General features: G+C 37.9%; 1 protein-coding gene across 2 annotated transcripts in view; it reads right to left on the reverse strand.

The window, feature by feature from the left end:
• Nucleotides 1–17,024, reverse strand: part of glra3 (glycine receptor, alpha 3) — a 60,201-nt gene that overhangs the window by 32,061 nt on the left and 11,116 nt on the right. For both annotated transcript variants that reach the window (XM_065950610.1, XM_029278403.2), the window contains exons 2-3: nucleotides 6,133–6,263; nucleotides 4,917–4,984 (exon numbers count right to left, since the gene is read on the reverse strand). In XM_065950610.1, the coding sequence (XP_065806682.1) occupies nucleotides 4,917–4,984; nucleotides 6,133–6,263 (199 nt within the window). The remainder of the gene's footprint in view (nucleotides 1–4,916; nucleotides 4,985–6,132; nucleotides 6,264–17,024) is intronic.

A 17,024-nucleotide genomic window follows, 5' to 3' on the forward strand; every position in this document is an offset into this window, starting at 1 on the left:
TGAAATCTGGAGGCTTTGAAGCTGTAACTAGTTTTACAACAGGTGTATTTCTATGGGGAAACTTTCTGTAATGTTGCCAGATGCTTACAATAACAATCTCAGCTGTCAGCAGAAAAAAATGGGCTGTCAAATGATAACTAATTTGAATGGCTAAATTAAAATCGTTTATTAGCGATTGATCAAAATTCTGCTACCATGATTGAAATACCATTTAAAAATAAAATGAATAAAAATTAGATTTTTGTAACAGTCTTAGACTGAGAGTACTTGCTGTTTGAATGTATCCTCTGCCTTTATAAAATGAAATAAAGTAAACACCTCGGGAACATCGAAGATTACGACTTTAATTTAACCATGGTAAAAGGAGCTCGTTGAGGCATTCAAAGAGGCACCATTGTCGTTCTTTTTAGGAGGCTTATCTACACTTAAGTAAAACTTGATCAGGATATTTATACTTAGAAATATTTAGAACTATTACCCTATATTTAAATTTTTCAATCATGAAATAGGATCTTTTCATGCTTCGAAACAAAATATACATTTCGATGTCGAAACCAGAAAAAGCTTCTTATAACTTATGGCAGTCGTTCTCAAACTTTTTCTGTCATGCTCCTCTTGGGAGGAGGAACATTTTTATGGATTTTCAAATAGCTTTTTATTCTTTCTTAACTGAGTCTTCGGCGGATCAATGCAAAACCACAAAACTCCTTTTCTTTTTAAACATTTCACTTGCAACCCCTTTATCACAACAGGTGAGCTTCATGTCGGGAGGCTTGTTATAAATGCAGCAAAGCCAAGAAAGAGCAGAATCACTGACTTAACAGCTGACATCTTTCTTTTTGTTGTCTTTCTCTCTGGTCACCTGCAGAGTATAGCCTACAGACCTGCAGCATGTATGTGAGGGGTACAGAGAGAGGGAGATCACATACTAGTCCAATGGTTCAAACGTACGTTAATGGGTTACAATTAATTCGAAAGACCAATTTGGGTACATCTGTCTGAATATTGATTAATGTACACTGTCCCTTTTCAAATAAATAAATAAATCTGTCTTAAAGGCATATCATATGGGCGGACAATAAACCTGGATGGGCGCTTACAAACCTAGGCAGCCCACCAACATGAGAAACACTGCACACTACATGTTCCCCCAGAAGTACTTACTGATTGTTTCAGCCGTTAATGACAAAATAAAGCTCTACATTAAAAGTGAAAAATTAAACTTGTGTTATAAAAATCTAAATGACAATATTATAGAAAAAACATGATCATAAGGATGGTTTGTCTGTGTTCATGTAGCTACTACAGTCAGACTCAAAGGAAAAAGACATGGGCGCCACACGCACACACAGACGCGCACACACACACGCACAAACACACACACAGACACAAACACACATTTGTTCATGAAAAATTCACGAGTCTGCTAAATAATGAAAGTCAAATGAAAGCAATATTTAACATTCTGAAATTTCTTGCGAGGCAACCACACAAAAACAAACACACACAGGCATACACACATACATACAAATAGCATATCTGTCAGAAGCACTCCCGGTGGTGCAGAAAGCACTTAGACCCTGTCACTTCAATCATCCATCGACTCGTCCATCCATTCATCTCCAGCTTGACTGATCACCAACAGTCCGCTCTGTAAGGACGTGACAGATGGCTGATGGAGACTGAAGTGATGTCGGAGTTCAGCGAAGCATCAAAAATGACTTCAATCATCAAAGACACTTTGAATAGTTGTATCTATCGATAAAAGCTGACATTAGTTTAGGTCTATGAAGGTTGATACCAAAGCAGTAGATGATTCCAATGGACTCCCCAGAAAAAAATAAAATGTTAAACTCATGCTACTTTCATGTATTTTACATTTACTCATTGGAAGTGGTCCCAAACTTATTACAGAACCATAAGAAGTGTTTTTGTAAATAATCACTAAGGGTATTTGCATGAAAACAGGAGACAATCAACTCGAAGCTTAGGATTTGTTTGTTATGTCTTCTGTACATACAGCATATATGTTTTGGTCAAACACGAGGTAAGCTAGTGGCCAATAAGCAAAAAGACTGCACCATTAACATGGCTTCATCAACAGTTGGTATTCTTGGAGTACATGGTTGTGTTTAATCAGTCAGCCACATTTTGCTACTTATAGGAAAATCTTAATCCAGGCATTGAGCCCTGCTTGTACCTTTAGGGACACATACAAATCTAAAACAATCCAGTTGGGCTGTTACCTCTGTGCAACCGGGGGAAGCGGAGACGCGTTGTAAATTTTACAGTATTTGAACAGGAATCACAGCTACCTTTTACCCTCTAGTAGATGACAAGCTCTACTACATTTCCTTCCTTGTTTGTCCGATTGTTTGCCCCACTGAGGGACTGAACAACTGAACAAACTGGGACATCAAGTCCTAAATGAGATGGAGTGACTTTAACAGGCTAACAAAGTTATTGAATGTTTTTACTCCAGTTCGACTGACAGCTTTGACACATTTTTAAAAAAATCTAATGAAGCATGCAATGAGACCCATAAAACTCCTTGTCTTAGTCTGTGTACATGTGTGTGTATGCATATTATGGATGTACAAAGCAGCCAAAGTGCAGCCTGAGTTGACTTCATGTCACTTTAAAGAATCTACTGTCAGAGTCACTAAATGTCTCACTACACATCTGCTATTCCTGTCTGCCTGTCTGTCTCCTCTAATATCTGTCTCTGTCTGCCTCCATCCGTCATGATCTCCCCTCATCACTGTGTTGGCCCTTCTGCCATCTTTTAAAGCTTTCCTCTCTTCCTGTTTCTCATTATTTTCCCTCTTATAGCCACTCACAATCGAACACAATATTTAACAGTAGTGCAAACAATGCTGTGTATCTGTTAACTAAATAAAACATTTATTCCCTTTACAGATTCTACATAAAATGCTGTACTCAGGGGTCTGGATTTACAGTATCAGAAATGTTACTTTTTCTGAGTAGTATTGATCAATCACGTATTGGCAGGCTTTGGTGTATGCAGGAAAACAATTTGTATGGAGGGCAAAAGCAGGCTGAACACAAAACTATATCCAGCTCCTGTTGGAGGTGATGCAATTTATTTATCTTATGTATGTCTTCATGTACAAACTGTGTCAGCTGTGATGACAAATTTCCCCCTGGGGGACAATAAAGTATTGTATCTTCATTCATACAAATCTGATGCAATTGCAGCTAAAATTAGACCTAGATGATATCATATAATTATTATCATATAACAGATCTCCTGACTCCCTGGTATGAATCACAAGAAAAAAATTGTTTTTCTCATATGACTAGTGAAGCCTCAGTGTAACTTACTATTTACAGTTAGACTGAGACTCACAAAGATAAACAGGGGCTTCTCTGCTAAGTCATTATTTAAGAAATGACGGCATTTACCTTTTGATAGAAAGTAAGCTAAGAGTATATATAAATCAATTAACCATAATAATTAATCAAAGAATCAGAATTTTGTCAGAAATTAAACAGTACGGAGATCCGACTACTTTTCCCCACCAGATTGTTTTTTTCACTTATTGTGAACTATAATATGAATAGGATCATGTTAGAAAGGAGCAGCTCCCAAGGGGACATATTTCAATGGTTTTATTAATGGATTGACTTTTCCCTACTCATCTTGTAACGTCTCAGATTCTCTTGCTCTACAAACTTTTCTCTGTACATTCATATAGATTCCTTGACGGCATATACTGGTTTCCCACTCTGTGGATTCACACTGGGTTTCAGCGTTGCGGAAGCACAGCTGGATCTTCACGTAGACACACAGTCAGACATGCACACACACATCACTGCACTCCCTCGCTGGCTCTGCTGAAACAGTCTGCGCTGAAGCCGTCTCGCCTGTAACACCTCTGAAGAAGGTACAGAGTGGGGATCATTTTGTTTCCCCATTATGCCTCCATGATGTTCAGATTGAAGGTGAAACATGACAGGGGCTTAAATATCTTGTTTTCAAACTGCAGTCTGATTAGGGTTTATGACTCAGGAGTTTGTCAGTGGATTTCAATTTTTCAGTTTAGACATTTTCCCCCTTTCCTTCAGATCTAAGAGAACTCTTAATGTACATGTTGGACGTGGATGTGATGTCAGCTCAATCGGACTAGCCCTGCAGAAGATCACCCTGTTTATTTAAACATTAACTGCTTTATTCAGTGTTTTAGGCAGTTTAACTCATCTTATATAATCATTTTGGAAAGAGGTTGAATCAGCTTCTGTTAAAGAGCTCTTGAACAAAGATTTACAATGATGCAGATTTGCAAATCATATTCGTTTTATCTGCAATCTGCATTTATATTCAAATAAAAAAGATATTTCCACCCTGTGCACTAATGAAAGGAGAGGGCATCACAGCCTCTATGTTACCCTCCCTGGCCTGAAGGCCCACATTCAGATTTAATGACGTCTGACCTGACTAAAGTATGACAGCATCCTGTCTGTGCACCCAGCACAAACCTGAATATTAAGCCCTCAACAGAAAACTCTAAAAACATTTTACTTATTTAAATCCTTGACAGCAGTGAGCTTCTTGTCAAGGACAAATGCAGCTTGTTTAAAATATAAGTTTGCCTGAAACAAGCTGCAAAGAGTTTTCTGCAAAGTGCAGCCTGTGATCCTACTTAGCGTTTACTTTTAATGGCCATAATATTTTCATGTTAAGAACGTCACACATAAATTCATTTGGGTCCAGGGCAAATGTGTGTGTAGATCACACCTCCAAACAAATGCCCTGTGGATACCTCTACATGACTTTACATATTTGTATGTTTTATTTTTATAAAGAAAAGGGTTTCATGTTAAACTTTTGTACAAGCTTTTTCTGTTGTTCATGTGTTTTAACTGCAGTTTCATACAGTATCTCTGCAACTTACCATGGTGGTTTCAGCAATGGAGCCAAAGCTGTTAATGAAAATGTTACAGGACACATTGACTGGAGGACCTGCAGAGAGAGAGAGAGAGAGAGAGAGAGAGAGAGAGAGAGAGAGATGGGGGAGAAAGAGACTAACTGATTGTAATAGATATTTAATATACATAATACAGTAAATTTGAGATAAATTAAGGAATGTTTCTGTGAAGCTGCCCTTTAGCAAACATGAATTGGTCTTAGAGGAACCACAGCACAGTTGTTTTACATATTAAGTTTGAATACATTTTCATTTTAAAACACACCACTGATACCTGGCAGTCTATATGTAACAACATAAACATGTGTGAGCATTTATCCATTCTCCTAGATGTTAAAGAAGATTAAGATCTCCTGAAAATGTTCTACTCAGTTTTAATGTATTGTATTTTTTAGGTGCTTTTTCACACAAAAGTAAATATATAGGCCAAGAAACATTTTAAATTCTGTCATTACAATGTTCAGAGTCTTTGATGTACATCCCTTACATGAGAAAATTAAGTTTGTTTCTGTCTGTTCATGATTTAATATTATATACTGTATGCTATTAAAATATTTTCATGATAATTTGACGGTGCAGCCCTGTGGTACGTTCTTAAAAATTTTGTATACAATGTTCAACAGAACAATGTCTTACATCGGGCTTAAAATTATACTTGACCCTTACAATAGTTTATATTGATGGAGATCATTTTCTTGATTTTCTTATTTTTGTGACCATGCATGAAGCTACATTTTTTATTCAGGAACACACTGAAATGTTTCCATTGCTGGGGTTTTGCATCGGAATTTTTATGTACAGTCAGTTCAAAATCATGAAAATGCCAACACAACTTTATTAAAGACTATTTGGTAAAGCAGGTGGACTGATTAGATTAATGAGAGACCAGTAGGAGGAGTCTTGGCTTTGGATCTTAATAAGAAAAGTTACATTTTCATCAATTAAGGAAAAATAAGGTTTCCAGAGAGTTTTCCAGTGAAGTAGCTTACTCTATGTTGGAGATCAACATTATTTTTCACCACATAAATCAGCAGCAGTTGCCTCTCTAGTATCATCAAATCAAATTATATCAAACAAAAACATTGTCTAGCTGTAACACTATACATCAGCCCTATCAATCAACATTGTTGGTTCCTGTGGAGAAATATAGACCAACACAAATGAAAGTATATAGATACTGCACCTTTAAAGTTCGGTCTTATCCTGGCATCATATCCAGACGTCCTCCCCATCAGTTTGTCCAGGAAATCAGACGGAGACATCGGGACCTGCCGTGTCCTCGCAGCATTGTCCAGCTCCTTACACTGGCTCACACTACATATATAAAAAAACAAAACACAAACATATGTAATCATCCGAGACATTTAAACACTAAAGCATAGTTTAAGACCTGCAGTGAGTTGCAGTGAGCAGTGAGGGACACCCCGAGGAAACACCTGAAAACTGAACTCAAGAACACGCAAAAAATATTTTTCTAACCCTAATCCTGAATTTCATTATATTAGACATTCCTTCTTCCCTCAGCCCCACCTTTATTTACATAAACAATATTAAAAGAAACTTTAAATATCTTTCAACCCTTTGGCATATAACAAATGCTAAACAAGGTTGAATGAGGAAGTGGTACACACTCAGTTTGAATAGACTGTGTCAATATCCTGGACAAGATAGTAAGAAATCCTGCTTAATGAAGATGTGAATGAATTTATGAGTGCTTGAATAATGTTGGGGTTCAAGGTCCTTTTTGGAGTTTCAACAGAGCGTATGAAAATTATTTCCCATAGCACTTCATGTATTGCCAATGTAACATATTTAAAAAACAAGACCTGCCCTGTTTGCCTCTAACATCCTTTCGACTAATTTTAATGAGAGGAAAAAGAAATCCAGAGGATCTGAGCTTCCAATACATGCATTTCTTTAGCGCTGGTGCCAAAGTTGTTCATGTTAGCTTAGCAACGGAGCCCTGATTAAACACCTGCAACAACCACAACACAGAGTCCATAGAGGGTTTTTCTAGTGAAGCCCGTCGATCCAAACAACAATAAGATCAATGTCCAGTGTAACTCTAGCGACAACAGTGGCGGGGCATTTAATTCTTTATTGCTAGCTAACATTAGCTTTCTTGCTAACATGTACAACTGCTGGCTAGTTAATGTAGTAAAGTCCTGTCGTTTTGCTTTTTAACATTATTGATAGCAGAAGATGACTGGATATGTTAGTTGGCTAGATTGTTAAATTATCAGCTCCATGCATGATCCATGATATACTGAGTTAAAAATAATTAAATACAATTCAACAGAAAAGAACCCAAAGTGCACGATACCCAACAGACATATATAACCTGACCATCATAAGAACTATTATAAGAACCATCATAAGAACCATTATAAGAACCATCAGGCAACACAAGAACCATCATAAGAACCATCATAAGAACCATCAGGCAACACAAGAACCATCATAAGAACCCAGGCAAGACAAGAACCATTATAAGAACCATCATAAGAACCATCAGGCAACACAAGAACCATCATAAGAACCCAGGCAACACAAGAACCATCATAAGAACCCAGGCAACACAAGAACCATCATAAGAACCATCATAAGAACCATCAGGCAACACAAGAACCATCATAAGAACCCAGGCAACACAAGAACCATCATAAGAACCATCATAAGAACCCAGGCAACACAAGAACCATTCTAAGAACCACCAGGCAACACAAGAACCATCATAAGAACCCAGGCAACACAAGAACCATCATAAGAACCATCATAAGAACCATCATAAGAACCCAGGCAACACAAGAACCATCACAAGAACCATCATAAGAACCCAACAACACAAAATGAGACCAAGAGGACCAAAGATTTAAAAAGATGTAAGAAACTAAAAGAGCTAAAAGCAAATCAAAAGAGAACAGCAATAAGAAGGTAAGAGCAGTAAAAGAAATAGAAACAAGTGGTTAAAGGATTAAAAAACCAAAAAACCAATAATATTAATAAAAATAAAGATAAAAAATTACCAAGTTAAAACACAAGAGGAGTTAAAGATAAATGATTGTGCACTGTCAACGATTTACATCACAAAAACATATATCATTTAAAAAATGAAACCACAACTTTTATGTCAGCCTTGATATGTACTCCGCCACTGTTGCCCCTAATTATATATTATTAAACCTACAACTGACTTTTGTGAAAAACTCCGGCCAACATTGTCACTGCTGCACTGTGTGAGTTGCTAAGCTCTTTCAGTATTTGTTTTTTTATCAGTGTGAGTACATGTGTGTGAGTGAGTGTGTGCATCTGATCTGAGTCCTTTATGTAACAGTTACCAAATAATGATTTACTCCACTTGTGGTAATGTAGTTTCATTATATAGCTTTCTATGTAATATTATTGGGATCTTCATTGGCAGTTAGTCCTGCTGCATTGTGTAAAGGCACAGCAATGTTTGTGTGTCCTGGTTTGAATGGATAGTAGTGTTTCAATTCTACAATAAAGCCTAATGATCCTTAAACTGCACCCAGTACGTTTTTTTGGCGGTTAAGACAGGATGGAAAATTTCCAAAAAAAACTGTCTGCGGGTCAGACTGCCAAACACACACACGCACTGATTCAGCACACGCAAGAGTAGTTTCAGGATCATCACCCTTTTCTTTGGCATTTGGAAGGAGCTTCCATTCACCCCAGCAAGGATTGACCTTAAGCAGCTCCTACAGAAGAAGGGTGTTGACCGTGATTTTGATTACTCATTTAACCTCCTCTTGACATGAACTCACAGTAGCCGTGACAGCAGGAGACTAAGAGACAGGAACTCATTCATTTCCAATGAGCTTTGGGAGCAGAGCCACAGTTGGAGGAGGAAATCAACGACTCGCAGAAAGTAGAGTTTAATGACGAGCTAAAAAGTCCAGACGAGATAAAAAAAAAATAATAATAAAAAAAACATTTGCTCCAAAATTCCAATCTTTTGCTATAGCCTTTGTAGCCAGAAGTGACCAGATAAGAGCAAACTAGCAACTCACTCATCCACATCTTGTAGGGGAGCCAATATTGCAATATTTGACTGACATTTCACTCACCCCCCCCCCCCCCCCCCCCCCCCCCCCCCCCCCCCCGTACTGCACCAATGATTAGTATCATTGCATTAATTCATTTATACATTATGCAATCAGATCAATGCATTACTTACCGGCCTGCTACTTCTACTCAAAAAAAGCTTTACATATTCTGATTAATCACAACCTCAATGTGCTTTATCATTTCTGTGAGCCAATGTAAATCTAGAGAGGTTGGGTTGGAAAGTAAAACATAACCACTCCTTCCCGTAAAGTGCTAAAAACAACAAGAGAAAATCAACCACCAACCAACATGTTTTATGAAAAGAACACAGTTATAAGTAAAATACACATGTTGGATGCAATTTGTAATCACTACTCTCACTATAATACATTGCAATGATATATACATTTATAAGAAGTATTCCATAATCAACTCTACTAAAGTATCATCATCTCATTTGAAAACTAGGCCAACAGATGGATGATTGCTCCTTTGTAGAAATACAGATAAGGAAAGATAATCTTTTCAATCATCCTATAAACATTTGCAGCCAAACTGGACCTTTAATTGTAGCCAGGGATTGACTTAATTTTCCCAGGGTTCATCCCCAACATTTCTGGGGCCTAGCCAGGTCCACATTTTGGTCCAACTCATCCATCTTTACCTTTTGGTGGAAAACGGCTGACACACGTCACTGAGTTTAAGTCTCAAAAAAGAAAAAAACTAAACTAATTTCTTCAACTTGGCTATCTTTTCTGCCTGTTGGAGTCAAACATAATGCCTTGAAACAGATTAATAGGGCCTCTACTTAGGACAAAACTAAAGCACTTCAGTGAGTTAACAAGTAAAACCTCAAATATTAGCATTCACTAACAGTTTGGCCAGAATTAGCTCCATACAGTGACTGAGCAATAAGTGATGAAAAAGAAGATACCTATGTGGTGTGGTTTATCTTTCCAGGTGGGATTTAAAGACAACAGTTCACAGCCATGTAAATGTCAGCCTTAGCCCTCTTCAAACATGAACTGAAGTCTTGATAGTATAACTGTGAGCTCAAAGTTTCAATATCTACTGCTATTAAAGTTTGCAAAATAGCTGAGGTCATGTGTGAAAGGAGCTTTGTTGAAGGCAGGTACTTTTTTTAACATCAGAGATGTGAAATATATTATTATAAATTTGACATTCATTAGGTTTTCTAAATGGCCAGTATCAAAATGAAAAGCTATTTTCCTCAGGTCTAAGGACATTGACCCAGAGTCAAGAAAGTAAGCTCATCATCTCAGGAAACCATGACCTCAAATATAAACGTACACAAATCTGTTCCTATTGTCGTGCCAGACTTTTGCACAGTCTAGCTCTGAGGTGATACAATCCCTAAAGCAGCCCTCAGCACGAGGGGATGCTGACACACAGAAACTTGCTGCTGGGAGCTGAGTGCAGATCTGCTTCCTGGGTGCTGCGTCACCAACAAAGTCTCTGTCTACTGTCTGTGTGAGTTTGCCCATGTACGTCCATGTGTCTGCTAGGAGTGTTTGAATCATGCTCAACATTGTGTTTGTGTGTCTCTGCGCATTTCTCTCTCTGAGACAATAGCCTAACAGCGTTTCTTCCTGTCTGTGGATGCAGGTGCTGCATAAGCCTCTGTGGACATTGATGTTGAGTCTACTGCATTAGCAGTGTGAAGCAGGCATTCCTCGTTGTGTGAATGAGGCTGTACACATGTAGTAGCAGACTGCTTGACCCACACATAGAAGTCACAGTGACACAAGCCTGCAGCTCATGGGTGTTTGGACAATGCTACCAAGCAGCAAAGATTTCTCCGGGTCTGAAGCTGTGACCCAGAAGGCAAATATATACTTTTGAGTCACATTTTCTATAACCTCAAGAATATCTGCACGAGAAAATCCCTTTCTGTAAAACATAAAGAGTTTAAACCTCTCGTGAGGAGGTTTTAGCTGGTTCTGAGCCTCTGAAGGCTCAGGTAGGGAAAAAAGTAGTTTGCAAATCCGTTCCCATGTTTCCTAAAGTGTGGGCACATTTTATAATCCGTGAATGATGAACATTTATGGGATAGATATCGAAAACCAATAAAAGTAAAATTTTGGAGCTGTTTAAAAATTATTTCCTGTTTTTCATACAATAAAAAACACCTGCTCTGTTTATTCACTTTGCAATTAAATGCTATGTGTTTATCTCTGATATCGTTGGATGCTGTGGTCTGTCACTGTTGAGAAGGAGGCATGACTAGCTGCATGGTCTGCAGGTCAGCTTCAACAGTTGAGCTTGTGAAGCCTATTAACTCTGAAAACTGCACAGAATTTTTTGATTAGACATCCATTTTTGTACACTGTAAATAGTCATAACCTCTAGCATCAATTTCTCATCCTTAAAACGTTTTTGTTACTTCCACCCTTGAGGTAACTGTTCTGAGTGGATAGTTCAAATGATAATTGATCCATAAAAGAAACTGCAAATAATTAAAAACGGCTCTATTACATTTAATCACAACTGTTTTATCAAATTGATCAAATCACTTTGAATCAATTTATTACTCTTCATTTTTCTTTACATGCATTTATTTCACCCTTACTTCTGCTTTGATCATGTCATTTTATTTTCACCCGTCATAGTTTTAAACATTGGACATTTAAAAGACAACTGAATGATTTTTTGATCAGAATACTACTCAATACTACTTTCACATCGACAGGACAAGACCAGAAAGGACATCAAACTTTTTCCATAGATGTCAACAAGATCAGATCATAGCAGGTTTAAAGGTAACCTCAAACATTGCTGTCTGTCGTAAAGAGGCAAATTGTAGGTAGAACGTCTGGATCAGGTTAAGAAATAAGAAAACCACCGTGCTGGTTTAACTCAGTGGCACTGGTTGCTGGTTCGAGACACATTTATTTAACAATATATGAGTTTTAGATGGGAAACAATTTCAAACACTGGGTTGAAAGTTAGGAACAGTCACAGCTTTATAGCATTAACACAACACTACTATGCACTGCTACTTTGTTATGTTTAGAGATCTTTCTTAAATACACAGGAATCAAACCCTGATGTCCTTGCTGAAATTCTTGCCTTTGTTTGACCCATCCATCACACTCAACAACTACACAAGCAGACTTTCACACTACTCATACTATTTTAACTAAATTCAACTAAATCATAACAAGATGCTTAAGGAGAGCAACCAGAAATAATTCTATACTGGGACCTTAAACCTCATAATCTGAAGCGCTGGGCCATTGACATGCAGCTGTATTTAATGAACTGGGAGTAAGAACAGGCTTAATGCAATTTATGACAATTAAGCCCAAGCTTGCTAGGTTCCTACCTGTGTTGTTTATACCATAGCTAACCTTCAAACTATATATCTTAGTCTTAATTAATAAGTCAGCCTTAGCACGATGTTTCCCCACCCTTCCTTGAACAGTTTCTTTCTTTGGAAGTTATGGTTACCGGTCACACTCACGCAGACTTGTCAGCTCAGAGCATCTTAAATCAGCTGCTAAGCTGCTTAGGTCGCTGTAGCGCTTCTTCTCCGATCTTTTCTTCTGGTCTCTTCCTCTCCTCTCCAGCAAAATCTCCTCTCTTTGTTTCTTTCTGTCAGCTCTGTCCCCTAGGCTCTTCTGCTTTAAAGCATGAGAGAACAACAGGATACAATGTAGAGAGACACAAAATAACGACCAATCCTTATCAATAATGGATGAGCTTTGTACGAGTTCAAGAACTGCCACTTCTCTCACGGAGATGGGATTTAAAGGGGCAAACTGAATATATTCAATGTATATCTTTCATTTCATGTTTGGCTCCTCTGCTGCTATAGTTACTAGTAAAGGCAGTTCTGCTGCTTTTATATAACAGCACTGAATTCACAAGCTACACTTTCACTCTCAAAACCAAAGTTATCCCATGACACTTTGCATAGGGAGCAGTGGCAAGCTGCAGTTTGGTAATCTGGCTTCATTTATCCCCTTTCAAAGGAGATCATGCTAAGTGGTCACACAAAGCTGGTTATCAAAGTAAGCATATAGTTTCCATATGCCTGATCATATAAAGGAGCTGTGATAACAACACATGACCAATTATACAGATAAACAAGTCTGCCGTCGAAAGATTGTCATATTTTACAAAAACTCAGAGTGGTGGTGGGCAATACGGCCTGAGAATATTATGAATTTTTGCTGTAACAGTTTTATATCACAGTATGAAAAGGGATTGAGCATACCCAAACACTATGACCCCCTTTTATCTCTTCATACAAGCCTGTTTAATACTATAGTGCAGAGAGTATTTGATACTTAACACTGGTCCGTCCACCAGAGAAAGATGATTTTATGTTACATTCGATATGAATCTGTATCGTTTACTTTCACTCCTGCACAGTTTCGTTAAGCTGTTTGTAATAAAACTAAGTGGACTTCTATCATGAAGACTTTGTGGAAGAAAAAAAAAGATCCTGACATTCCAAGTGTTCAAACAGGCAGTGGTAGTCACAAAGTGATGCTTTATGCAGATGACACTTTAGTCTTTAAAACAGAACCAGAACGCTCTCTTGCTTCCCTGTTTAAAACCATAGATAGGTTCTCTAAATTATCAGGATATAAATTGGTTTGGTACAAATCAGAGTCACTTCTGACAATCTGCTCCCAGAGTTTTAGGACACATGGATAAAGAGAATTGATTGGTCAGTAGGCAGTAACAATAAGGGTTGATAATTCCACGGATTGGTCTACTTTGTAGATGTTACCACAGGTAGATTTTTTTCCACAGGTTGAGTGGACATATTTTAGTACATGAATAATAAAGAATCCATATCCTAAGTAAACAACGCACAAATTCAACTGAATCGACAAGCAGATAAGCAGGTACACATGGATTTTTTTAACACAACCAAATACACACACACACACACACAATCCCACCATACCGTCACACACACAGACGCAGTCCCACCTGCCGCCAGTGCCCATCCTGCATCTGACTCCCATCAAAACTAGCGAAGGAAGAAGCTAAGGCATCCACAACAACCTTCCTACACCTTTATTGATTTTAGTAAAGGTTTAAAATTACAGTGACGCAACATTATAAGGGTTTTCTGTTAAAATCAATTAATTAAATGCATAGTAATTAAATAACAAATAATTTATGTTGTCTAGCAGTGAGGAAGAAAAGAAAGGTGAAAGAATCAAACAGACCAACAGCTTAAGTGAATTGCTCAACACATGTGAGTGTTTGAAGTAGATCAAACAGAACATTACTTTCTGTGCTGGTATAATACATTATTGCAATTCATTTGACAATAATTGAATTACTTTTTTACTTGAAAGGCAATACATAAGGTGTTGCAGAGGTTTTAGGGGCTTATTTGGAATTCTGGCATTGGGCTGTTTTTTGGGCTTGCTTTGAAGGGCCAATGGGCTGGTTTCATCTGGTTACACAAAGAGCTGGCAACACTGTGAACAACCCTCAAAGTAAAGAAAACTCTGAGCTCTGTTAAGTGACTGTAAATCCTGCTTTGTTATACAGACCACTGTCCAAAAAAACCCTGCAACACAAAGTTTGAAAACAAGGTACGGTAGGGACGACAAATATTACAGCAATCAGATAACACATTTTTACACAGATAGACTGGACTCAAACATTCAAGGTAACCAAGTTTCAAAACTACCTTGAAAAACATCAAGCATCTATCTGAAACATTGAACAAGTAGAATCAAGTAGAGACTAAGTAAACAACAATGTCACTGAGCTCTTTTTATCAACAGAACTGATGCTGTGCATGAACATACAGCATGAATATTACTGGCTTCTACATCATTTATCATGAGTTTACTGTTTACGGTTTACTGATACTATATTGACATTTGGGTTAAGATAACATTTTCCATTTGTATTAGAAAGCTGATTCCAGGAAACAGCAGAAATAATTTTTACAATGAGTGCAGCGATGCAGAAAACAAGATATCAGACTCAAATTCCAGAGGATTCTACATCAGCATTCATCTGAACATATAAAAACCATATCACCTGCTCTCTACAACTAAGATGCTAAAGAGCAGAGTCCTGTTTGGGAGAGTTTCAGCCAAAGTGCTGACAGAATTATTTATAACTAGCTCTCAGATTATGCAAGGAAACATCCTCATGAAGCCAACAAGAAGAGACAGATAGAATAGGCCTTTTGCATCTGGTCGTACCGAGTGTGCCTGGGAGACCTTGGTTTATCTTAACCATTATGTAACACCGTATCTCTCACGGCAACAAGCATGCAGGAAAGTATATCCATATATCCATCCAAGAATCCATTATTGTAGTGTATGAGCCCAGGATGTGGATGAGTCTGAGCTAAATGTAATACAGGATTGTTTGGACATGGAGCCGTCTTTAATCACCAACACATCCACCTGTCATTAGAGTGAACTTTAGTTTATAAAGCTTATATCTACACGTGTATTTTACCTTTCAGGATACGTTTTAATTTTTTATGACTTTAACGACTATCGATGTTGGACCTATTAGTCCCTCCATGGTTTCACAGGTTTTATTGGGATTCTTTTTTTTTTTTAACAAGTTGCACTGCAAGATGTGAGAATAATAATTTACTTTTCAAAGCCTTCCTATATTGAAGGCATAAAGCAAGATGTTGAAAGTAATTGAAAAGCCCTGAAGCCAACAATTTCAGTGACAATGCTGGTGAAAACTTTGGAGAAGATTTTTTCTTTTTTTAAAGAAAGTAGAAAAAGAGATTACTTTGTCTGGAGGCCTGAGCTATGGTGTTTTAAACAAAAAGAAATAGAGGACAGCCGATGGTCACTGATGCGGATAGTGATGTGAGTTCTGAGCTCCACAAAATGGAAATCAAACAGAAAAAGTCTTGTGATTTCAAAAGGATGACAAAAAAAGCTCACAAAAGAAAGAGCCTCTGTTGCTCCAGGAGGAAAACAGACACCAGACTGAGAGTCACTGTGACGCACTGCACTGATGACCATGCACATGCTAATGTCTGTACAGGGCAGCTTATGCTAACATCAAAACATTCAGTATTACAAAGAAGTGTCATAGAAATGCTACATCAGAGGGGAAGTTCTACCAAATTGGAATTGGATTTGATATTTTTCTCTGAAATACTGTATCTGCCACAACGAAAAGAGAGAATTTAGTTTGGTGCTCATAGCAGTGACTTTTAAAAAATACCAGCAGTGGTCTAAACCATCAAACTTGACCAGAACTTTTAAATATTCTATCCTGAAAAAGCTTCCTGTATATAGGTATGTCTGAAATTCTGTTGGCACCTTAAAATGCATTCACACCTAAGACATTTGTTTGGTTTGTTTGAAACGAACTCTGGTGCAGACCAAAGAACCAAACTCTGGTCCGCTTAAAAACAGGGGTCTCGGTTCACTTACAAGTGCACAGTTTGGTTTGCCTTAGGTGACAACTGATTCCGGACCAAACAAGAGAAGTGCACCAAAAAGCAGTGCATTGTGGGTTGAATTTAGCTGTCTGTAAATGATGATAGGTTTGCTGAGCATTGCTAATGTTAGCAACATCAGCCTTCAGTCGTCCTTACTGGTTAATATGCTCATGCCTGTGCTAAGTGTGGTTACACATCGCTCCGGTCGATATGCCAGTTTACCCCGACACAGCCACATATAACTTCATTTCCATTTTATAGATGAAAATATGCTACTGTCAAACTGTGCCATGCTACGGGATGCCATTCTCCCACTGTAACATTTGACTCACACTCATCAGTGTCAGTCTCACTGATAGCCTGCTGTTCCTGCTGCTTCTAATTGCACGTTGACAAATTATTCAGTATTGCATTGCTACTTTAGACAAAAGCAGGTTCTTTAAACACCAAAAATCAATCTCCAGCCTTTCAGATGTGAAAGTGTTCCTCTGTACCAAGCCCTCACAGGAACAACCTCCTCTATGCCTGGATAGTGTCTTTTTTTGTTTCAATCTCGGCCAAACAACAACCGAAGTGGGTGT

The sequence above is a fragment of the Labrus bergylta genome, chromosome 1 (genome assembly GCF_963930695.1).
Source record: "Labrus bergylta chromosome 1, fLabBer1.1, whole genome shotgun sequence".
NCBI lineage: Eukaryota > Metazoa > Chordata > Actinopteri > Labriformes > Labridae > Labrus > Labrus bergylta.